General features: G+C 55.0%; 3 protein-coding genes across 3 annotated transcripts; all 3 read left to right on the top strand.

Moving 5' to 3' along the window:
- The first annotated feature begins 2,653 nt into the window (after positions 1 to 2,653).
- LOC120759374 (protocadherin alpha-13-like) lies at positions 2,654 to 6,807 on the top strand. Its single transcript, XM_058422529.1, is given in 3 exon segments — positions 2,654 to 3,850; positions 3,852 to 5,156; positions 6,754 to 6,807. Coding segments are annotated over 3 exon segments (2,556 nt in total).
- A 3,316-nt stretch (positions 6,808 to 10,123) lies between these two features.
- On the top strand, positions 10,124 to 12,752 carry LOC120759375 (protocadherin alpha-6-like). Its single transcript, XM_058422530.1, is given in 2 exon segments — positions 10,124 to 12,052; positions 12,054 to 12,752. Coding segments are annotated over 2 exon segments (2,628 nt in total).
- Positions 12,753 to 19,958: 7,206 nt separating this feature from the next.
- Positions 19,959 to 22,542, top strand: LOC120759376 (protocadherin alpha-2-like). The gene is given in 7 exon segments (XM_058422531.1): positions 19,959 to 20,051; positions 20,053 to 20,157; positions 20,159 to 21,079; positions 21,081 to 21,455; positions 21,457 to 21,537; positions 21,539 to 21,892; positions 21,894 to 22,542. Coding segments are annotated over 7 exon segments (2,565 nt in total). The 3' UTR covers positions 22,530 to 22,542.
- Positions 22,543 to 23,633: the final 1,091 nt, after the last annotated feature.

The following is a 23,633-nucleotide window of genomic DNA, read 5'->3' on the forward strand; positions in this document are numbered from 1 at the left end:
AGGCTGATGTTGAGACAGTGTCCTTCCTTGGCTTTCTGGTTCCCTTTCCCCGTCACAGAAGTGCACATGGGAGCGCTGTGCTTAGCCCAGTGATTTCAAGGCTTTTCTAGAATGCACGTCATTGTTTCCTACCCATTGTTTCTAATGGTCTCTGTTAGTGTTAGAACCAGTTTTGTGGTCCGAAAATATTTATTTTTTTGAAGAAACAATCAGTGATTCTACAGGTAAGTGGCTCCTTGCCGAAGAAGATGGGTCTGAGAGACAGCTGTACCTTTATGCCTATTTAGTTGTGGTATCTTCATCTTGCATTGACCAAATGTGTCTGGATTGGGAATTGGACTCAACAATCCTTGCGGCTTCCTTCCAGCTTGAAATATTCTCTAATTCCCAGACTGGACCACAGTCTGCTCTCGTTTCTTTCCTGCTTCTTCCAGCATGGTCTGAGCAGTTGGCAGCAAGCAGAGAGGGAGGAGGGCCTCTAATGTATTTCTCAAAAGAGATGTGTTGGGAGTGGAGAGCATGTTCTCAGGGACGATTCTGTGGCTTTAGTTTGGAATGTATTTCTGGGTGGAGGATGGAATTGAGTGAGAGGTATTCCTTGGGGGCTAATGCCCCTGGGTACAGGAGTTCTTGCTGTGTTTTTCTGGCAGAGCTTATCTGCCTGGGGGGAGAAGCAAGAGCTTGCCATTTATCAGACATGGAAAACGAGGCAGGAAGAACAGCTCTTCACTGAAATACATGGAGAATTCTTAGGAACTGTGGTGGCACTGTGCTTGTTCAGTGTCCCTGGCAGAATGGTGTGCTGGGCTGTGATGCATTTGAGTTCCGAAGTGTAAGAATTCCATGGGTTATTTGTGCTTATTGGAGCCTGTTTGCACTGATGTCAAAGGACTCGGTGATTGGTCTTGTGATTCCAAGGGAGGTGTATTCTTTTCCCGGTGTAGTACAGCTGTTCTTTGTCATGTCACTGCCTTGCTGTGTTATTTGCTGCTCCAGGAGGGGCCTGGAGTCTGAGGAGTGTGGCTTTCTTCCTGATGGGGAGGCAAGGGGAGAGGAGGTGTAGGCACAATCCATTTACTTGACTTTTTCTGGGGGAAATCAGGACAGTTTCTCCTCATCACGAGGCATGCAAGGTCCCCAGGAGCCCTCCCATCAGAGAGCAGGTCTGTGATGCATGAAGAGGATGATGTAGAGGATGATTTCTAAATCATTTGGTTTAGAAAACATTTTGGTAAAAGGGAAATAAAAAGAATGGACATGGAATAGAAGAGAAGAGGAATCAAGGAGGGTAGTGTGAGGTGAGAAAGAAAAGCAAGGTAAGTAAAGGAAGAAAGGAGGAGAAAGGAAAAGGAATCTCTGCAAGTAAAAAATCAAGCAAGGAAGAAAGAGAGAAAAAAGGGAAGAAGGGATGACAGAGGAGATTGTAGGCATGCACCAGCATTTTCTCTACATGCTCTCAGCAGCCGAGGACCTCTGTATCCCTGGTACTGAGGAACCCTGTGCGAGCCTCGATGAGAAGTGATGGGGAACAGGAATAAGAGGTTTTGTGTAAGGGTGTGGCGGCACTGCACGGTGAGAATGATGTAATGTAGAAAATGCTGTATTGGAAGAGAAAGCGAGCAGGCAAAGAGGGAAGGAGGGACAGCGAGGGAAGGACAAGGAACAGAAAAGGAAAAGGGAAGAGAAAATAAAACAATGAAAGAATGAAAATGGAGAGAAAAAGAAAATAAAGGGAAGATGAAATATTAAATGTGTGGGAGAAGGAAAAAAGAAAAAAAAAAAAAAAAAAAGAAAGAGGAAAGCAATAAGGGGAGGAAGGTGAGAAAGAGGAGAAATCAAGAGGAAGTGTGTCAAGGTGATTGCCAGGATACACCGACGTTCTCTTCTAACACGGAGTGAAGTTGGTGTCCTGTGATCTCCCCACTCGCTCCTGTCCCGTGCAAAGGAGATGATGCCCTGAAATTAAATCTCACGGCTCCTGCACTGATGGCCTCGATCGCGGCATCGGAGGACAGCGGCAACTTGGCAGTGGAGTTATAAAAGAGACGAATGGAAATAAAAGGGAAATGGCAGTAAAAATGGGACAGGCAGAGCAAGAAGAAAGCAGAAAAAATAAGAGAAGAAGGAAGCAAAAGAGAAGAAAAACAAAGAGGTGGAGGCGGGGAAATAAAAAGATAGGTAAAAAGAAAAAAAAACCGTGAAAAACAGAAAATACAAAGAAAAAAAATTAAAATAGAGAACGGAAATTTAAAGAACAGAGATTTAAAAAGTGGAATAAAGAAGAAATCGAATATGAAGAATCACGCTTCAAAAAACAAAAAAACATACCAAAAAACCATAAACCCCCAACTCCATAAAAACAAAAAAGAGAGAGACACAGACAGAGACGGAGAGGAGCTGGATGCAGAAGCCGAGGTGGCCGAGATGGGATGAAGGCGCGGGCGCTGTGTGGGAGCGTGCGAGGCGGCGGAGCAGCGCACGGTGTCGCTGCAGGCTCGGGAACGGCGTGTGGGCGGCTCCGCCCCGGTGCGGCGGAGAGCCCGGCTGTGAGCGCGGGGGGGCGGCGCGGGCCGGGCAGCAGAGCCGGTGCGTCCGGGCGGCGGCGGGGAGCCGTGCGGGGCCCGGGCCGGGGCCGGCAGGCGGAGCGGCGGCGATGGGCGAGCGGCGTTGCGCGGCCGTGCGGGTGCTGGTGCTGCAGGCGGCCTGGGCGCTGGCGGGCGGGCAGGTGCGGTACTCGGTGCCGGAGGAAGCCGAGGCCGGCACGGTGGTGGGCCGTCTGGCGCAGGACCTGGGCCTGGAGGCGGGCGAGGCGGAGGCGCGGCGGCTGCGGCTGGTGGCGCAGGGCCGGCGGGCGAGCGTGGAGCTGAGCGGGGCGAGCGGCGCGCTGCTGCTGAGCTCGCGGCTCGACCGGGAGCAGCTGTGCGCCAAGAGCGCGCCGTGCGCGCTGCGCCTGGAGGTGCTGCTGGAGCGGCCGCTGCGCGTCTTCCATGTGGAGCTGGAGGTCACCGACATCAACGACAATGCCCCCGTCTTCCCCGCCACACGGAAAAACCTCAGCATCGCGGAATGGACCACTCTGCCCGGGTCTCGTTTCCCGCTGGAGGGGGCCTCGGATGCGGATATCGGAGTGAACGCGCAGCTCTCCTACACACTCAGCCCCAGCGAGCATTTCTCTCTGGATATACAAAAATCGAATGACGGAAATATTGAACCTGAACTCGTTCTAACGAAATCTCTGGACCGCGAGACGATTCCCGTGCACCGGTTGGTGCTGACGGCGAGTGACGGGGGCCGGCCGTCTCTGACAGGGACAATGGAGCTGCTGATCTCGGTGCTGGACACAAACGACAACGCGCCTCAGTTCAACCAGTCCGTGTATACAGTGCAGCTGCCCGAGAACGCTACAGAGGGCACGCTGGTGATGAGGGTGAACGCCACGGATCCGGATGAGGGAATTAACAGTGAGGTGACCTATGCCGTAACGAATTTCGTTCCTCCAAGTGGAAGAGATGTGATTTCCATCAATCCAAAGACCGGGGAGATTCACCTCACGGGTGCTCTAGATTTTGAGGAAGTCAAAGTATTTGATTTTCGTATTGAGGCGAGAGATCAAGGTTGGGCCCCGCTGTCGGGCCACTGCAAGGTGGTGCTGGAGGTGCTGGACGTGAACGACAACGCGCCGGAGGTGTGGGTGACGTCGCTGTCGGTGCCGGTGTCGGAGGACGCGTCGGTGGGGACGGTGGTGGCCGTGCTGAGCGTGTCGGACCGGGACTCGGGGGCGAACGGTCGCGTGCGGTGCTGGGTGTGGCCGGCGTCGCCGTTCGGTCTGGAGGCGACGTTTCGCGGGCTCGTACTCGCTGGTGCTGCGCGAGGCGCTGGACCGGGAGCGGGTGTCGGAGTACGAGCTGGAGGTGCGTGCGGAGGACGGCGGGGCGCCGGCGCTGCGCGCCAGCCGCGGGCTGCGGGTGCCGGTGTCGGACGTGAACGACAACGCGCCGGCGTTCGCGCAGGCCGTGTACACGGTGCTGGCGCGGGAGAACAACGCGGCGGGCGCGGAGCTGGCGCGGCTGTGGGCGCGGGACCCGGACGAGGCGGGCAACGGGCGCGTCAGCTACTCGGTGTGGGAGGGCGGCGTGGCCGGCGGCGGGGCCGCGCTGCCGCCGTCGTCGTCGTCGGGGCCCGGCTGGCGCCTGGCGTCGAGCTACGTGTCGCTGGACGCGGAGAGCGGGCTGCTGTGGGCGCTGCAGCCCTTGGACTACGAGGAGCTGCAGGTGCTGCAGTTCGAGGTGCGCGCGGTGGACGCGGGCGAGCCGCCGCTGTGCGGCAACGCCACGGTGCAGCTCTTCGTGCTGGACGAGAACGACAACGCGCCGGCGCTGCTGCCGCCTGCGGGCTCGGCGCCGGAGGCGGGCCCCGTGCCGGCCGAGGCGGCGGCGGCGGCGGGCTCGGGCACGCTGTGGGCGTGGGCGGCGTGGGGGACGCCGGCGGGGCAGGTGGTGGCCAAGATCCGCGCCGTGGACGCCGACTCGGGCTACAACGCGTGGCTGCGCTACGAGCTGTGGGAGCCGAGGGCCAAGGGCCCCTTCCGCGTCGGCCTGTACAGCGGCGAGGTGAGCACGGCGAGGGCGCTGGACGAGGCGGACGGCCCTCGCCACACGCTGCTCATCGTCGTGCGCGACCACGGCCAGCCGGCGCGCTCGGCCACGGCCACGCTCAGCGTGTCGCTGCTCGAGGCGGCCGAGGCGGCGCTGGCCGCGGCCGCGGCATCCTCCTCGTCGGCGGCTTCGGCCTCGTCGTCGTCGCGGGCGGCGGTGGGCGCGGAGCTGGCGCCCGGTGCGGCCAGCGCGGCCACCAACGTGTGGCTGGTGGTGGCCATCTGCGCCGTGTCCAGCCTCTTCCTGCTGGCCCTGGTGCTCTACGCGGCGTCGCGCTGGGCGCCGCGGGCGGCCGTGCTCTCGGCGCCCGGGCCCACCACGCTGGTGTGCGCCAGCGAAGTGGGCAGCTGGTCCTACTCGCAGCGCCACAGCCGCAGCCTGTGCGTGGCGGACGGCGCGGCCAAGAGCGACCTCATGGTTTTCAGCCCCAACTTCCCTCCGCCGCCGCCCGGCCCCGCCGCCAAGGACACGCAGCCGGAGCCCTCCGCTCTCCTCCACACGGTCAGTGCCGCTGCTTTCCTTCGTTCCCTTCTCTGCTCCTTCTCATCCGCCCCCTGGCTAGTTGCTGTTTGAAGCCGGGCTCAGTTCCCACGGCTTAGGGACCTTGGGTACTTAGCGGGTGCTTGAGGATGACAATGGCACCTTTGCATCTGTCACCGCCTCCCTGCCGGAGCCCCCGGCTCTCTCTGAGGGCGGTCCAGGATATCGTACGGCAGCACCGTCGAGCATTTACTGTAGGTAGCTGAGGTTCGGTGCTCTAAATGTGAGTTGTTCTGCTGTAGAATTAAATTACTGTCCTGTGTGACAAGCAGTGCCCGGAGGTGTGCGATTTGCAGACCGCAAGGGCGTTCTGATGCCGATGGGTAGCATTTACACCCGAGCTGGGTGAAGGAGTTCGAGACCGCCGGGCTGTGGCGGTGACAGATTCGCAGGCGCTATGTACCACCTCATTGCCTTTGCTGAGTGTTGACTGTGTGGTATTCATTTGTCTTGTCATTGGAAACTGCCCTCCTCTTCTTTAATTGTGGTCACGTGAAGGTGTGATGCAAGGTGAACAGTGAATACTCAGGGACAAAAGTTCTCTGTTATCATTCTGCTGTGAGACTCATTTAGAAAATAGAGTGCTTGTGGCAAAGATTTTCTATGATCTTCCTGCCAGTATCATGTTGTGCTGGTTAGTAGTATAAAGTCCTCAGGGAGAAGAATATATTAACTAAAAAGTATTCTGGGAGAAGAGTGTGACCCAAGGTATGTGCTTCAAAAGGGAAATTTATTTGTTGTTTTCCTGCTGCCCGCCTTTCTGAATATTTGTGTCTCTGACCAGCCACAAAGTGTGCAGTACACTGTCCCTTTTGATGTTCCTCAAAATTCACATCAATTGTCACATCAATGAACAAGCCTTAAAAGGGCTTAAAAATTGGAAATCTTCCCTTCTGTAATGAACAAACAAGCAAATAGCCCCCAACATCAAAGAATCACCTTTCCCAACTCTTCTTAAATAACATTCTCTTACACAGACAGTATCATGTGTTAGTGTCCTTGCCAGAATTTTGGTTCTTCTCTTGGAATACAAATTTGATGCTATTGCTGTTCAGAGTTTTTAACATCCCACTTGGAAATCTTATTCCCTTAGAGAAGCATTACAAAACATGAGGTGTCAGCAGCAGAGCATGTGCCATACACTTGTTGTGTTGATGATACCATCCGTGGATTTTTATGGTGTGTCATCGCTGGGAAGGACCAGCAATAGCCATGTTGAACCTTGTGACAGGAAAGGAAGCTCTGATCTGCTGGACAGAGTAGGGCCTGGCACTTGTCTGATGGGAAGAGCAGCAGAAAGACTTGTGTGGGGAAACTGAAACTCCCTGGGGAGACCATGGATCGTGTCCTAAGAAAATACCATGAGGTTATATATTTGTCTTTAGAACACGTCTCAGAGTAGAGGAGCGATGGATTTGTAGAGGAAGGGGTGAGACAGGATGGGAAGAGAGTCCTCTTGCTGAGGATGCTTTCCTAGGTCCTAAGGGTCTGGAGCGGGAGGCCTTCCTGATAAGGAGATGAGCGTGTGATAGTGAAATGTCCACAATGTCCTTTGCAGTTGGGAGTGTCTGAAGCAGAGACTGTCTCTTGTGCTGCTGCCTGCCTGGTGTAGGCCGTGTGCTGGTAAGAGCTGGTGAGATGGAGAGTGCTGAATGTTGTCTGATGAAACAACTTGTTCAGGTTCGAGGTGTTGTGAGAGGGGAACCCCTAAACTCGCAGTCCTTGTGTAGAAGGGGGGTTCTGTAGTGGTCCCCACAGGGGGCAGATTTTGCCATGATGGTTCCTTGCTCCTCCTCAGGTGGGATTTCCAAGATTTGTAATCTTTATGTGCTCACCTTCCTTTGCTGGAATTACATCTTTCTGTGCTGTAATCTTTATGGGCTGAACTTCCTTTACTTGAGCACTGCACAAGTGGCCTCAGTAGAGATGCTGTGTCCTGATGTCACACGTGGATGGTTCTGATATCTGCAAGAGCACCCTAAAGCCTGCATGATTGGCCCAGTTCATGGGGTACAAGTTGTCCCGCATGGTTGACACCGTGAGTGCTCTTGTGCTTTGGCACTTGCTGTGTTCTCTTGAAGAAATAAATCTGTGCGGACTGGCATCAGAGCTGTGGCAGCTCTAATCACAGACTCTTTATGAACTATAACGTCCAGTTCTGTGGCGTTTCCACCTGAGCCTGCTGAAAAGGAGCAAAGCATTCATGCTGAAGATCGTGTAGCTGGGAAGAGCCTGCCAGATGCTGTGTGGCTTTTAGACCATCCTTACGTCTTTTGTGGTGATCATGAAGGAAGATGAGGAAGTACAAGGGCCTGGATCACATGCAGTGTGGGGTTTACAGACAGGGCATGTGCTGAGGTTGAGCAATGTTTGATATTTTGTTGGTGATCCTGTGTGTGGCACTAAATAAGGCCTGGGCCTGTGTGATAGGGAGGGTGAATTTGCGTGGGGAAGAGTGTTGCCCACGGAAACAGAGATACTGAGCAGAACACGGTCTGTGTTCACTATGAAGGAACTGGAGGATGTTTGGTCAGCTGTGGAGATCTCGTTTCCCATGCCTTGTGGTGGAGGATGCCAATAGAAAGCCTTGAGAAAATGCCCCCCACGTAGTGCTGCTCCTCTGGGACCCTCTCAGGCCCTCCAGCAGTTCTCTGTATTTTTGCTTTCTGTTGTTCCCTGTGATATTACAGCTTATGAAGTGACTTGGCATCCACGCCTTTAACCCCTTGTCTTTGATGTGAAATTTTCTTGGTCAAAGAGAAGACTTTTTGAAATTTTGTATCATTCTGCCAGCCTGTCTTGGGACATTGCAGCAGTCATCACTCTGTTCTTGCGTTTCTCGCTGGCATTAAAGGGACACTGTCCCTTCAAACAAATACTCCTGGTGCTGGAGTTTCTTTTTCTGAAGAAGCAACCAGTGATGCTACAGGTGAGTTACTCCTACCAGAAGAGGCTGTGTGTGAGACAGGTGCACGTTGGTTCCTGTTCAGCTGTGGTATCTTCACGTTGGATGGACTGAATATTGCCTGAATTAAAATTCCTGTAGGTTTGGAGCAGCATGGTGTGCTCTCGTTCGATTCTGCTGCTTCCTGGCACGGGGTGAGAAGGGGGCAGCAAAGACAGATGGAGAGGTGACCTTAGTGCTTTTCTAGGAGTAGATGTGTTGGGCATGCAGGGGATATTCTCAGTGACAACGCCGTGGTGAATTTTTTAATAGCTCTGTGGGTGGAAAACGAGTCAGGCCGAATTGTGTTCATCGAGGTAAATGAGGAATGTGGTGTCATCATGGCTTTCTTTTTGCGTCATTCTTGGAGGATTATCGTGCTGGACTCTGAGGGATTTGATTTTGGAAAGGACAGACTCCCTTGGGTCACTTAGACTCTGGAGCCTTTTTTGTATTCGATGTCTGAATGGGTGGACACTTCTCTGATGTAACAAAGCTGTTCTTCACGATATGATTGCTTTGTCCATTTATTTCTGGGGTCATTGAGATGACCGAAGGCTCCAAATGTGGCTTTGATCCTGAAGGGAGAGGAAGCTGCAGGTGCATGGCAGTGGAGGAAAGCAGGAAGGCTGTTCCCTGTGGTGAGGAACGAGAGGTGGAAAGGGAAAGACCTTTTGCTAAAGGGCACGTCTGTGCCTCATGACGTGGTGATGTAACTATTTTAAAAACAATTCCTTAAGTGGAAAAAATTATAGAAGATACGAGGATGGCAGCAGGGGACAAGGGGAGGGAAAGACTGCACAGCGAAGAGAGAAAGAAAAAGTAAAGAGAGAGAAAAAGAAAAGAAAATAAAAAGGGTGGAGAAAAAAAGAAAAAGGAAACGGAAGAAATGGAACAAAAGAAGCAATGGAAGGAATCGTTGCAAGGGAGAGGAATGAGAACTTTTTCCGAAGGATATGTTCATTGAGAGTATTATATAAACACTTAGAAAGAATATTGGGAAAGTAAATAGAAGGATATAAGACATAAGGAAAGCAAATGAGAAGGGGGAGGTAAAGTATACAAAAGTTAAGAGCATGAAGAAGACATAGGGAAGAGAGCTAGGAACCAGAAGGGAAAGAGAAAAAAGAAGATAAAGAAAAACAGGAGAAAATGAAGGAGAAAAGGATATATCAAGGAAGGCGAATATAGAAGTGAAAAGTAAGACAAAGGGAGCAAGGATGTAACAACGAAAGAAGAGAAGAGGAAGAGGATAAAGGATCTGATCAGCAGGCACCGACTTGATGTTTACACCCTGAGCAAAGCTGGTCCCTAACTATATTTCCCCCGGTTGGAGCACCGCGCCCCGGGGGTGCTGCACCATAATTAGCGCTGAAATACCATAATGAGCGCTGAGAGGTCCGGCTTTGATGGTGCCCACCGGGGCGCAGGAGGCAACTGATAATTGCGGGCGAGGGTTAAGAAGAGCAAAGACGGAGAAGGAAGGAAAAATAGCTAAAAGGATGGCACAGGGCAAGAAATGACAAGGACAACGAACAGGAGACGCTACATTAGGTAAAGAACAGGAAGACTTTAAAGGAAAGGGTAGGAACGAGAAGGGAAAGGCAAACCGATGAAAACCAGAGAAATAATGGAAGGAAGAAAGGAAAACTAAGGAGGAGGGAAAGAAATGTACCTATGCAAGCAAAGAGCAAGCGGTAAAGAGAAGGAGACAAGAAAAATAACACAGAAAGACAGCAGAGGGCATGGCAATGACGGGTCCGAGGCACGGGCGCTGTGTGGGAGCGTGCGAGGCGGCGGAGCGGCGCACGGTGTCGCTGCAGGCTCGGGAACGGCGTGTGGGCGGCTCCGCCCCGGTGCGGCGGAGAGCCCGGCTGTGAGCGCGGGGGGGGCGGCGCGGGCCGGGCAGCAGAGCCGGTGCGTCCGGGCGGCGGCGGGGAGCCGTGCGGGGCCCGGGCCGGGGCCGGCAGGCGGAGCGGCGGCGATGGGCGAGCGGCGTTGCGCGGCCGTGCGGGTGCTGGTGCTGCAGGCGGCCTGGGCGCTGGCGGGCGGGCAGGTGCGGTACTCGGTGCCGGAGGAAGCCGAGGCCGGCACGGTGGTGGGCCGTCTGGCGCAGGACCTGGGCCTGGAGGCGGGCGAGGCGGAGGCGCGGCGGCTGCGGCTGGTGGCGCAGGGCCGGCGGGCGAGCGTGGAGCTGAGCGGGGCGAGCGGCGCGCTGCTGCTGAGCTCGCGGCTCGACCGGGAGCAGCTGTGCGCCAAGAGCGCGCCGTGCGCGCTGCGCCTGGAGGTGCTGCTGGAGCGGCCGCTGCGCGTCTTCCATGTGGAGCTGGAGGTCACCGACATCAACGACAATGCCCCCGTCTTCCCCGCCCAACGAAAAAACCTCAGCATCGCGGAACTGACCACTCTGCCGGGGTCTCGATTCCCTCTGGAGGGGGCCTCGGATGCGGATATCGGAGCAAATGCGCAGCTCTCCTACACACTCAGCCCCAGCGAGTATTTTTCTCTAGATCTGCAGAAGTCCCATGAGCGAAATATTGAACCTGAACTCGTTCTAACGAAATCTCTGGACCGCGAGACGATTCCCGTGCACCGGTTGGTGCTGACGGCGAGTGACGGGGGCCGGCCGTCTCTGACAGGGACAATGGAGCTGCTGATCTCGGTGCTGGATGCGAACGACAACGCGCCCCAGTTCAACCAGTCCGTGTATACAGTGCAGCTGCCGGAGAGCGCTGCCGTGGGGACAGTAGTGACGAGGTTGAACGCCACGGATGCCGATGAGGGAATTAACAGTGAGGTGACCTATGCCGTGACGAATTTCGTTCCTCCAAGTGGAAGAGATGTGATTTCCATCAATCCAAAGACTGGGGAGATTCACCTCACGGGTGCTCTAGATTTTGAGGAAGTCAATGTATTTGATTTTCGTATTGAGGCGAGAGACCAAGGGACGCCCCCGCTGTCGGGTCACTGCAAGGTGGTGCTGGAGGTGCTGGACGTGAACGACAACGCGCCGGAGGTGTGGGTGACGTCGCTGTCGGTGCCGGTGGCGGAGGACGCGTCGGTGGGGACGGTGGTGGCCGTGCTGAGCGTGTCGGACCGGGACTCGGGGGCGAACGGTCGCGTGCGGTGCTGGGTGTGGCCGGCGTCGCCGTTCGGTCTGGAGGCGACGTTCGCGGGCTCGTACTCGCTGGTGCTGCGCGAGGCGCTGGACCGGGAGCGGGTGTCGGAGTACGAGCTGGAGGTGCGTGCGGAGGACGGCGGGGCGCCGGCGCTGCGCGCCAGCCGCGGGCTGCGGGTGCCGGTGTCGGACGTGAACGACAACGCGCCGGCGTTCGCGCAGGCCGTGTACACGGTGCTGGCGCGGGAGAACAACGCGGCGGGCGCGGAGCTGGCGCGGCTGTGGGCGCGGGACCCGGACGAGGCGGGCAACGGGCGCGTCAGCTACTCGGTGTGGGAGGGCGGCGTGGCCGGCGGCGGGGCCGCGCTGCCGCCATCGTCGTCGTGGTCGGGGCCCAGCTGGCGCCCGGCGTCGAGCTACGTGTCGGTGGACGCGGAGAGCGGGCTGCTGTGGGCGCTGCAGCCCTTGGACTACGAGGAGCTGCAGGTGCTGCAGTTCGAGGTGCGCGCGGTGGACGCGGGCGAGCCGCCGCTGTGCGGCAACGCCACGGTGCAGCTCTTCGTGCTGGACGAGAACGACAACGCGCCGGCGCTGCTGCCGCCTGCGGGCTCGGCGCCGGAGGCGGGCCCCGTGCCGGCCGAGGCGGCGGCGGCGGCGGGCTCGGGCACGCTGTGGGCGTGGGCGGCGTGGGGGGCGCCGGCGGGGCAGGTGGTGGCCAAGATCCGCGCCGTGGACGCCGACTCGGGCTACAACGCGTGGCTGCGCTACGAGCTGTGGGAGCCGAGGGCCAAGGGCCCCCTTCCGCGTCGGCCTCTACAGCGGCGAGGTGAGCACGGCGAGGGCGCTGGACGAGGCGGACGGCCCTCGCCACACGCTGCTCATCGTCGTGCGCGACCACGGCCAGCCGGCGCGCTCGGCCACGGCCACGCTCAGCGTGTCGCTGCTCGAGGCGGCCGAGGCGGCGCTGGCCGCGGCCGCGGCATCCTCCTCGTCGGCGGCTTCGGCCTCGTCGTCGTCGCGGGCGGCGGTGGGCGCGGAGCTGGCGCCCGGTGCGGCCAGCGCGGCCACCAACGTGTGGCTGGTGGTGGCCATCTGCGCCGTGTCCAGCCTCTTCCTGCTGGCCCTGGTGCTCTACGCGGCGTCGCGCTGGGCGCCGCGGGCGGCCGTGCTCTCGGCGCCCGGGCCCACCACGCTGGTGTGCGCCAGCGAAGTGGGCAGCTGGTCCTACTCGCAGCGCCACAGCCGCAGCCTGTGCGTGGCGGACGGCGCGGCCAAGAGCGACCTCATGGTTTTCAGCCCCAACTTCCCTCCGCCGCCGCCCGGCCCCGCCGCCAAGGACACGCAGCCGGAGCCCTCCGCTCTCCTCCACACGGTCAGTGCTCCTCCCCTGCTCGCCTTTACTCTTTCTCTCCTCCCTCTGCCCACTCTCTCCCGCCCCCTGGCCAGTTCCTCTTTGTACCGCGGCTCCGCTCCCCCCGTGCTGACGGCGCTGTAATGTTGACTGAATCTTAAAAATCCTAAGGGCACCTTTGTGTCTGCCGCAGCGTCCTTGCCGGATCTCCCCGGGTGTTCTGAGCTGGGGAAATGTCTTCCCGCATCCCGCAGCCATTAGGGACCCTCGCTGAGGTTTGCTGCTCCGAGGGCGAGTTCTTCTCTCCTCAGTTTGCTCTCCCGTAGAAAGAAATCTCTGTCCATTGTGATAAAAAGTGCGCCGAGGTGTCGGCTCTGCTGACAGCGCTTTCGCTTGCTGCTGTGTAGCATTTCAACCCGCGCTCGCTGAGAGAGGTGAAGACACGCAGGATGTAGAGGTGACAAACCCCCAGGCACCGTGCACCGCTCAACTGCCTTTAGTGACTGCTGGTTGTGCTGATACCAGCACTGTCAAAAACTGTCCCCTCTTCCTCCTCAGTGCAAGTGACGTGCTGAAGGGTTACAATTGAGGCCTCTAGGTTTTCTCCTTCTCTGGTGTAATTTTTCCCCATTGGTTCTGCCAGCAGATTGATTATAGTACCCGGGAAGGATTTACTGGACTTTTCCTGTGTTCTTTTCTCAGTGTTTTGGTTTTCTAGATAGCATAATAAACTGTTTATGCAAAGGTTGGTGATTGACGGTCAGTGTAAAAGAGGGAAATTTTGTTTCCACAACCTCCTTCCCCCTCAAAATCATTCTATGTACTTTTGCTCATGGCTGGAGATTGACACTTTCCCGTCTCGATATTATTTCAATATTTGTATCACCAGCGGCAGTGTTCTGAATTATCCAGAAGAATTCTCTTTAAAAATACACAAATATACCGGTGTGGATATTATCCCTTATGCTGCTATGGTCATCAGCATTTGTTTCCATCAGATCATTAAATCAAAGTACATTGTCATTAGAGATATCCTGATACCGTGTGTAAAAATAGACATCTGACATTTCAGGGGAGTTACAGAACTGGCAGGTGATTAGGATTTCCATCCAGAATAGCTGAAGCAGTAGAAAACGTGAAGGGTCAACTCCAGGGAGTCTGCTGAGCACAGCAAATACAATATCAGCTGTGAGGAGGGTTGGTTCTCTCCTTGATGGAATGCTTGTAGACTTGCATTCCTGGCCAGAGAACTGGCATGACGTACACTGGCTTCTATGACATCCTTGGAATATTTGTGTCAGGAGCCACCTCCTTTCTAAAGCACTGGAAATCGACTAACAAAGATTAAACTCAAGCAAGCAAGCAAGCACCAAAATCCCTAATAATAAAAGCTGAAACACGAATTCTGCTCCTGTATGTTGGGGTGCTTGTCAGGGATTGAGTTATCCTATCACAACATGAAATCAATGCCATTGTCATTTGGAGTTGTTCCCACATCAGCTTGAGAAGCAGTAGAGCTCTGGACATGGTCTATATGATATCTTCTCTATGTTTTTCTGTGGTGCTCTCGTTGCTGGCAATAGTCTGCAAAAGCTGCAGTGAGCCCTGTGGAGGTAGAGGAGGCAGTGACGGGTTGCAGAGGTGGATGTGGCTGTGCAATTGTGTAGGCCCTGGTCATTTCCTGGTATCAAGGTTGACCCTGAGCAGTGAGATTTGGCTGCTGGAAGTGGAAGTCCCTGAGAAGACATGCACCATGTCATGAGACAGTTCTCTACAAACTCTTTACTGTGCTGTTACTGTTGCTGACTGCTGATCATGCTGCTGTTTAATGTGGTTTCTTATGAAGAACTCTGTACTCTTGTGTGACTCTCCTCCATAAGAGAGGAGATGCACGATGACAGTTGTGACTTCACTGCTCTCTCTCCTCATGGTGTAATTTCCCCCATTTGCTTGGCTCACCTGAGCCATTGTGAAAGCAGGGAAGTTCTTAAACACATTTCCTGTGTTCTTTCTCCAAGGATGTTTTTATTCTAGTTACCAGTAGAGAGTGTGCAGGCAGAGGAGCGTGACCTAAAGATATGTTTTCATTTTTTTGTCTTGCCTTTCTGAAGTGGATTGCAGCTGGATTGTCCAGTGAGGTCGCATGACCATACACTGTCCTATTTTCATGTTGTGTTCGGATTTGCATCAACAGCCACACCCTTGGAAGCCCCCTTTTCCAAACAAAACCCACCCTAATACCCCAAACATTCAAGCCATACTCGACACCGCATTTACCTGTGCAGGAGGTATCATTGCTGGCAGGGATGTATTTTTCAGCCTTTGGGTTGGTCTTTCACAGCACGCTGTCAATGGCCACTGCCTCTAGCATTGTCCTGACATCACCTCTATAAATAGTATTCTCCAAAGTGGGTAATGTTTCCATCTGAGACTGGGGAAGGCACAGGAGAGGAGGGGAACAGGGCAGTGGCGCTGAGTAGGCCCTGACCACGTCATAAGAGGAAGTGTGACCTCCCAGTCTGTGGGAACTGGAAATCCTTGGGAAGACCATGGGCCACGTCATAAGAAGAGAGAATGCGAGGAGATGTTCTTGTCTTGAGAACACATCCCAGAGCAGTCAATGGGAGATGCCTAGAGAAAATGACGGGGCAGGATGGGCACGGGTTTCCTTCCCAAGATCCATTCCTGGGCTCCTGAAGGTATGGAGTTGAAGGCCTTCTGGGCATTGAGGCAATTCCATGGTAGTTTAACACCCATCATGTCCTTTGAGGTTAGGAATATTTCCCACCAGAGACAGTCCCTGGTGCTGCTGCCTGCCCGAGGCAGACAAGGCATTGGTAAAGAGGGTGAGGCATGCAGAGTGCTGATGAATTCCCAATGAACTTTTTGATTCCTGTTTTGGAGAACCTTTTCTGAGAGGGTAGCACTTTATCCTCCTGTCCTTCTATAGTGGGGGGCATCTACAGTAGCTCCACAGCCACAGATCTTTCCATGATGGTTCCTTGGTCCTCCTTGGGCTAATTTTTAAGGGCACATGATAATGTGGCTGTCATCTTTGTGCATTCAGCTTCCCATACTTGTGGACTTGAAAGTTTACCTTTGGTAGAAGTTATGTGTCCTGTTGTCACAGGTGGCTGATTCTGATGTCTGATGTACACACAAATCCCTGCACAGCAGCACAGCTGCGGTTCTCTGTGGTACAAATTCTCCCTCCCAGCTGCTGTTATGGCGTGTGCTTGTGCTTTAGCATTGCTCTCGTTCTCTCAAAGTGCAAAATCCATGTGGACTGGGGTGGCCACAGACATGCCTTTATGTCATAAATTTCTTAAGAAGTCGGTTCTTCTGTTCTGTGGTGTTTGCACCAGAGATTGCTGAAAAGGCATAAACCACGACACACACACAGATGAGAAGAATCTTCCAGACGGGGGGGGGCTTCATAACCCTCCAGATGTTCTTTGTGCCAATTGTAAGGGAAAGAAGGTGAGGGTATGCAAAGGAGGTTCTTATAGCAGGTTTTGTGGTGTTGTGAAAGAGATTGTGCAAGTGGCACAAGGTGTGGCCTGGGCATGTGTGTGATGAGGATGACCTTTAGCAGGGAAGGGTCTTGCCTGAGGGAGATGATGTGTAGAACAGTCTGTGCCTTTGGTGAAGGGCTGGAGAATGTGTGCTTAGGGGGAGTTGCCATTTCCCCGGGTGTGAGTCAGAGGATTCTAGTAGAAAATGTCAAGAAGAGGCTCCACAGACATTACTAATAGCTGGGGTTTCTCCAGCTCTCCCGAAGTTCTGCATATCCTTATGTCCCGTTGTTCCCTTCATGCATTTCAATAGAGTGGAATTGGATTGTTTGGCTTTCTTCCCTTCTTACCAAACTCTCACAGTCTTTGTTTTCTGTCTCTGACGTTAGCAATGTGTTGGTAAGACCTGATAATATGAGACACTGAGTTTTGGCTGCTGTCTGGTTGCAAACATTTGGGTAATTTTCTATCAGTGTGCAGGATGACTTTTCCATTCCCCCAGGCTGAGGCTGATGTTGAGACAGTGTCCTTCCTTGGCTTTCTGGTGCCCTTTCCCCATCACAGAAGTGCACATGGGAGCGCTGTGCTTTGCCCAGTGATTTCAAGGCTTTTCTAGAATGCACGTCATTGTTTCCTACCCATTGTTCCCAATGGTCTCTGTTAGTGTTAGAACCAGTTTTGTGCTCCGAAAATATTTCTATTCTGAAGAAGCAAGCGGTGATGCTACAGGTAAGTGGCTCCTTGCCGAAGAAGATGGGTCTGAGAGACAGCTGTACCTTTATGCCTATTTAGTTGTGGTATCTTCATCTAGCATTGACCAAATGTGTCTGGATTGGGAATCGGACTCAACAATCCTTGCGGCTTCCTTCCAACTTGAAATATTCTCTATTTCCCAGATTGGACCACAGTCTGCTCTCGTTTCTTTCCTGCTTCTTCCAGCATGGTCTGAGCAGTTGGCAGCAAGCAGAGAGGGAGGAGGGCCTCTAATGTATTTCTTAAAAGAGATGTGTTGGGAGTGGAGAGCATGTTCTCAGGGAAGATTCTGTGGCTTTAGTTTGGAATGTATTTCTGGGTGGAGGATGGAATTGAGTGAGAGGTATTCCTTGGGGGCTAATGCCCCTGGGTACAGGAGTTCTTGCTGTGTTTTTCTGGCAGAGCTTATCTGCCTGGGGGGAGAAGCAAGAGCTTGCCATTTATCAGACATGGAAAATGAGGCAGGAAGAACAGCTCTTCACTGAAATACATGGAGAATTCTTAGGAACTGTGGTGGCACTGTGCTTGTTCAGTGTCCCTGGCAGAATGGTGTGCTGGGCTGTGATGCATTTGAGTTCCGAAGTGAGAGAATTCCATGGGTTATTTGTGCTTATTGGAGCCTGTTTGCACTGATGTCAAAGGACTCGGTGATTGGTCTTGTGATTCCAAGGGAGGTGTATTCTTTTCCTGGTGTAGTACAGCTGTTCTTTGTCATGTCACTGCCTTGCTGTGTTATTTGCTGCTCCAGGAGGGGCCTGGAGTCTGAGGAGTGTGGCTTTCTTCCTGATGGGGAGGCAAGGGGAGAGGAGGTGTAGGCACAATCTGTTTCTGCCCACTCAGGGATGGCAGTTGTCAGGGGCTCCCTTTCAGGGGTTTAAATTTCCCGCCATTAAGGTGGTTTTAGAGTTCTAACCCTCTGCAAAGCTCTGTGCCAAATGCAGGAAAAGATGGAGTCTTCAAGGTTACATGCTTCGTTTATTAGTTCTTATCTTACAATTTTCTTAGTGTCCAAAAGATGTTTGCTGCGGCTCGGACATCTGGTGACTCCTCCTGTCTCTGGGCTGTCCTTATCTTTTATACTAATTGCTACGTATTCTTTGTTTACTATTTATTACCAATGTCTATCACTATTACCAAAAAGGTCATCTTTACTCTGACCCAGTCCTCACTAACTACTTTGTGCCAACGTCACTGCAGAAATGGAGTGAGGGAACAAGAAGGAAGAAGAAGGAGACAATGCCCCAAATTCTCCATGTTGCCCCATTCACTCCAATGCCAAAAATCCCAAACCCACTGTTTTTTCACCCTGTGATATTCTAAACTACTATTTTTCACACACTTATGGCCTGCAATGCTTCCTGCAGTGCAAGAAGCCTCTCCCATGGACTGAAATCAAATCCAGTGTCTCTCTGGGCTCTGGGCTGGGGTCCCAGACCCCCCTGCCCAGGTCCCTGACCCTCCAGGGCAACCAAAGGAATGCCCTGGACTCCAACAACAATCCATTTACTTGACTTTTTCTGGAGGAAATCAGGACAGTTGCTCCTCATCAGGAGGCATGCAAGGTCCCCAGGAGCCCTCCCATCAGAGAGCAGGTCTGTGATGCATGAAGAGGATGATGTAGAGGATGATTTCTAAATCATTTGGTTTAGAAAACATTTTGGTAAAAGGGAAATAAAAAGTATGGACATGGAAGGGAAGAGAAGAGGAATCAAGGAGGGCAGTGTGAGGTGAGAAAGAAAAGCAAGGTAAGTAAATGAAGAAAGGAGGAGAAAGGAAAAGGAATCTCTGCAAGTAAAAAATCAAGCAAGGAAGAAAGAGAGAAAAAAGGGAAGAAGGGATGACAGAGGAGATTGTAGGCATGCACCAGCATTTTCTCTACATGCTCTCAGCAGTCGAGGACCTCTGTATCCCTGGTACTAAGGAACCCTGTGCCAGCCTCGATGAGAAGTGATGGGGAACAGGAATAAGAGGTTTTGTGTAAGGGTGTGGCGGCACTGCACGGTGAGAATGATGTAATGTAGAAAATACTGTATTGGCAGAGAAAGCGAGTAGGCAAAGAGGGAAGAAGAGACAGCGAGGGAAGGACAGGGAACAGAAAAGGAAAAGGGAAGAGAAAATAAAACAATGAAAGAATGAAAATGGAGAGAAAAAGAAAAGAAAGGAAAGATGAAATATTAAATGTGCGGGGAAAGAAAAAACAAAACAAAACAAAAACAAAACAAAACAAAAGGAAAAAAAAAAAGGAAAGGAATGAAGGAAGGAAGTGAGAAAGAGGAGAAATCAAGAGGGGGTGTGTCAAGAAGATTACCAGGATACACCGACGTTCTCTTCTAACACGGAGTGAAGTTGGTGTCCTGCGATCTCCCCACTCGCTCCTGTCCCGTGCGAAGGAGATGATGCCCTGAAATTAAATCTCACGGCTCCTGCACTGATGGCCTCGATCGCGGCATCGGAGGACAGCGGCAACTTGGCAGTGGAGTTATTAAAGAGACGAATGGAAATAAAAGGGAAATGGCAGTAAAAATGGGACAGACAGAGCAAGAAGAAAGCAGAAAAAGAAGAGAAGAAGGAAGCAAAAGAGATGAAAAAACAAAGAGATGGAAGCGGGGAAAAAAGAAAGATGAAAGGAAAAGAAAACCGTGAAAAGGAGGAAAAAAAATTTAAAATGCAGAACGGAAAGATAAGAGAGATTAAAGAAGTGAATTAAAGAATAAATCGAATATGAAGAAGCACGTTGAAAAAAAAACCCAAAAACCAAACAAACAGAAAAATCCCAACCCCACCAAAAGAAAAAAGGGAGAGACACAGACAGAGACGGAGAGGAGCAGGATACGGAAGCCGAGGTGGCCGCGATGGGATGAAGGCGCGGGCGCTGTGTGGGAGCGTGCGAGGCGGCGGAGCAGCGCACGGTGTCGCTGCAGGCTCGGGAACGGCGTGTGGGCGGCTCCGCCCCGGTGCGGCGGAGAGCCCGGCTGTGAGCGCGGGGGGGGCGGCGCGGGCCGGGCAGCAGAGCCGGTGCGTCCGGGCGGCGGCGGGGAGCCGTGCGGGGCCCGGGCCGGGGCCGGCAGGCGGAGCGGCGGCGATGGGCGAGCGGCGTTGCGCGGCCGTGCGGGTGCTGGTGCTGCAGGCGGCCTGGGCGCTGGCGGGCGGGCAGGTGCGGTACTCGGTGCCGGAGGGAAGCCGAGGCCGGCACGGTGGTGGGCCGTCTGGCGCAGGACCTGGGCCTGGAGGCGGGCGAGGCGGAGGCGCGGCGGCTGCGGCTGGTGGCGCAGGGCCGGCGGGGCGAGCGTGGAGCTGAGCGGGGCGAGCGGCGCGCTGCTGCTGAGCTCGCGGCTCGACCGGGAGCAGCTGTGCGCCAAGAGCGCGCCGTGCGCGCTGCGCCTGGAGGTGCTGCTGGAGCGGCCGCTGCGCGTCTTCCATGTGGAGCTGGAGGTCACCGACATCAACGACAATGCCCCCGTCTTCCCCGCCGCCCGCAGAAACCTCAGCATCGCCGAATCGTCTCTGCCGGGGTCTCGATTCCCTCTGGAGGGGGCCTCGGATGCGGATATCGGAGCGAATGCGCAGCTCTCCTACACACTCAGCCCCAGCGAGCATTTTAGTTTGGAAGTGAAATCCAAAGATGAAAATAAAGCCTCCGTGCTGCTCGTATTAACGAAATCTCTGGACCGCGAGACGATTCCCGTGCACCGGTTGGTGCTGACGGCGAGTGACGGGGGCCGGCCGTCTCTGACAGGGACAATGGAGCTGCTGATCTCGGTGCTGGATGCGAACGACAACGCGCCCCAGTTCAACCAGTCCGTGTATAAAGTGCAGCTAGCAGAAAATGTTGCCCCGGGAACTGTGTTTTTCCAGTTAAAAGCGACAGACAAAGATGAGGGAAGTAATGGAGTAATATATTATTTTTTTAGCGAAACGACTTCTTCCGAAGTTCAGGACCTATTCATAATTGACAAAAATTCCGGGGAAGTACGGACAGACGGGGAACTCGATTTCGAGGTCGTTCAGTCATATGACCTGGAGATCGAAGCAAGAGACCAAGGGACACCACCGCTTTCAGGCCATTGCAGCGTAGAACTGGAGGTGCTGGACGTGAACGACAACGCGCCGGAGGTGTGGGTGACGTCGCTGTCGGTGCCGGTGTCGGAGGACGCGTCGGTGGGGACGGTGGTGGCCGTGCTGAGCGTGTCGGACCGGGACTCGGGGGGCGAACGGTCGCGTGCGGTGCTGGGTGTGGCCGGCGTCGCCGTTCGGTCTGGAGGCGACGTTCGCGGGCTCGTACTCGCTGGTGCTGCGCGAGGCGCTGGACCGGGAGCGGGTGTCGGAGTACGAGCTGGAGGTGCGTGCGGAGGACGGCGGGGCGCCGGCGCTGCGCGCCAGCCGCGGGCTGCGTGTGCCGGTGTCGGACGTGAACGACAACGCGCCGGCGTTCGCGCAGGCCGTGTACACGGTGCTGGCGCGGGAGAACAACGCGGCGGGCGCGGAGCTGGCGCGGCTGTGGGCGCGGGACCCGGACGAGGCGGGCAACGGGCGCGTCAGCTACTCGGTGTGGGAGGGCGGCGTGGCCGGCGGCGGGGGCCGCGCTGCCGCCGTCGTCGTCGTCGTCGTGGTCGGGGCCCGGCTGGCGCCCGGCGTCGAGCTACGTGTCGCTGGACGCGGAGAGGCGGGCTGCTGTGGGCGCTGCAGCCCTTGGACTACGAGGAGCTGCAGGTGCTGCAGTTCGAGGTGCGCGCGGTGGACGCGGGCGAGCCGCCGCTGTGCGGCAACGCCACGGTGCAGCTCTTCGTGCTGGACGAGAACGACAACGCGCCGGCGCTGCTGCCGCCTGCGGGCTCGGCGCCGGAGGCGGGCCCCGTGCCGGCCGAGGCGGCGGCGGCGGCGGGCTCGGGCACGCTGTGGGCGTGGGCGGCGTGGGGGGCGCCGGCGGGGCAGGTGGTGGCCAAGATCCGCGCCGTGGACGCCGACTCGGGCTACAACGCGTGGCTGCGCTACGAGCTGTGGGAGCCGAGGGGCCAAGGGCCCCTTCCGCGTCGGCCTCTACAGCGGCGAGGTGAGCACGGCGAGGGCGCTGGACGAGGCGGACGGCCCTCGCCACACGCTGCTCATCGTCGTGCGCGACCACGGCCAGCCGGCGCGCTCGGCCACGGCCACGCTCAGCGTGTCGCTGCTCGAGGCGGCCGAGGCGGCGCTGGCCGCGGCCGCGGGATCCTCCTCGTCGGCGGCTTCGGCCTCGTCGTCGTCGCGGGCGGCGGTGGGCGCGGAGCTGGCGCCCGGTGCGGCCGGCGCGGCCACCAACGTGTGGCTGGTGGTGGCCATCTGCGCCGTGTCCAGCCTCTTCCTGCTGGCCCTGGTGCTCTACGCGGCGTCGCGCTGGGCGCCGCGGGCGGCCGTGCTCTCGGCGCCCGGGCCCACCACGCTGGTGTGCGCCAGCGAAGTGGGCAGCTGGTCCTACTCGCAGCGCCACAGCCGCAGCCTGTGCGTGGCGGACGGCGCGGCCAAGAGCGACCTCATGGTTTTCAGCCCCAACTTCCCTCCGCCGCCGCCCGGCCCCGCCGCCAAGGACACGCAGCCGGAGCCCTCCGCTCTCCTCCACACGGTCAGTGCCGCTGCTTTCCTTCGTTCCCTTCTCTGCTCCTTCTCATCCGCCCTCTAGCTAGTTGCTGTTTGAAGCCGGGCTCAGTTCCCACGGCTTAGGGACCTTGGGTACTTAGCGGGTGCTTGAGGATGACAATGGCACCTTTGCATCTGTCACCGCCTCCCTGCCGGAGCCCCCGGCTCTCTCTGAGGGCGGTCCAGGATATCGTACGGCAGCACCGTCGAGCATTTAATGTAGGTAGCTGAGGTTTGGTGCTCTAAATGTGAGTTGTTCTGCTGTAGAATTAAATTACTGTCCTGTGTGACAAGCAGTGCCCGGAGGTGTGCGATTTGCAGACCGCAAGGGTCTTCTGATGCCGATGGGTAGCATTTACACCCGAGCTGGGTGAAGGAGTTCGAGACCGCCGGGCTGTGGCGGTGACAGATTCGCAGGCGCTATGTACCACCTCACTGCCTTTGCTGAGTGTTGACTGTGTGGTATTCATTTGTCTTGTCATTGGAAACTGCCCTCCTCTTCTTTAATTGTGGTCACGTGAAGGTGTGATGCAAGGTGAACAGTGAATACTCAGGGACAAAAGTTCTCTGTTATCATTCTGCTGTGAGACTCATTTAGAAAATAGAGTGCTTGTGGCAAAGATTTTCTGTGATCTTCCTGCCAGTATCATGTTGTGCTGGTTAGTAGTATAAAGTCCTCAGGGAGAAGAATATATTAACTAAAAAGTATTCTGGGAGAAGAGTGCGACCCAAGGTATGTGTTTCAAAAGGGAAATTTATTTGTTGTTTTCCTGCTGCCCGCCTTTCTGAATATTTGTATCTCTGACCAGCCACAAAGTGTGCAGTACACTGTCCCTTTTGATGTGCCTCAAAATTCACATCAATTGTCACATCAATGATCAAGGCTTAAGAGAGCTTAAAAAGTGGAAATCTTCCCTTCTGTAATGAACAAACAAACAAATAGCCCCCAACATCAAAGAATCACCTTTCCCAACTCTTCTTAAATAACATTCTCTTACACAGACAGTATCATGTGTTAGTGTCCTTGCCAGAATTTTGGTTCTTCTCTTGGAGTACAAAACTGATGCCATTGCTGTTCAGAGTTTTTAACATCCCACTTGGAAATATTATTCCCTTAGAGAAGCATTACAAAACATGAGGTGTCAGC

Source organism: Hirundo rustica, chromosome 14, assembly GCF_015227805.2.
Source record: "Hirundo rustica isolate bHirRus1 chromosome 14, bHirRus1.pri.v3, whole genome shotgun sequence".
Taxonomy (NCBI): Eukaryota; Metazoa; Chordata; class Aves; order Passeriformes; family Hirundinidae; genus Hirundo; species Hirundo rustica.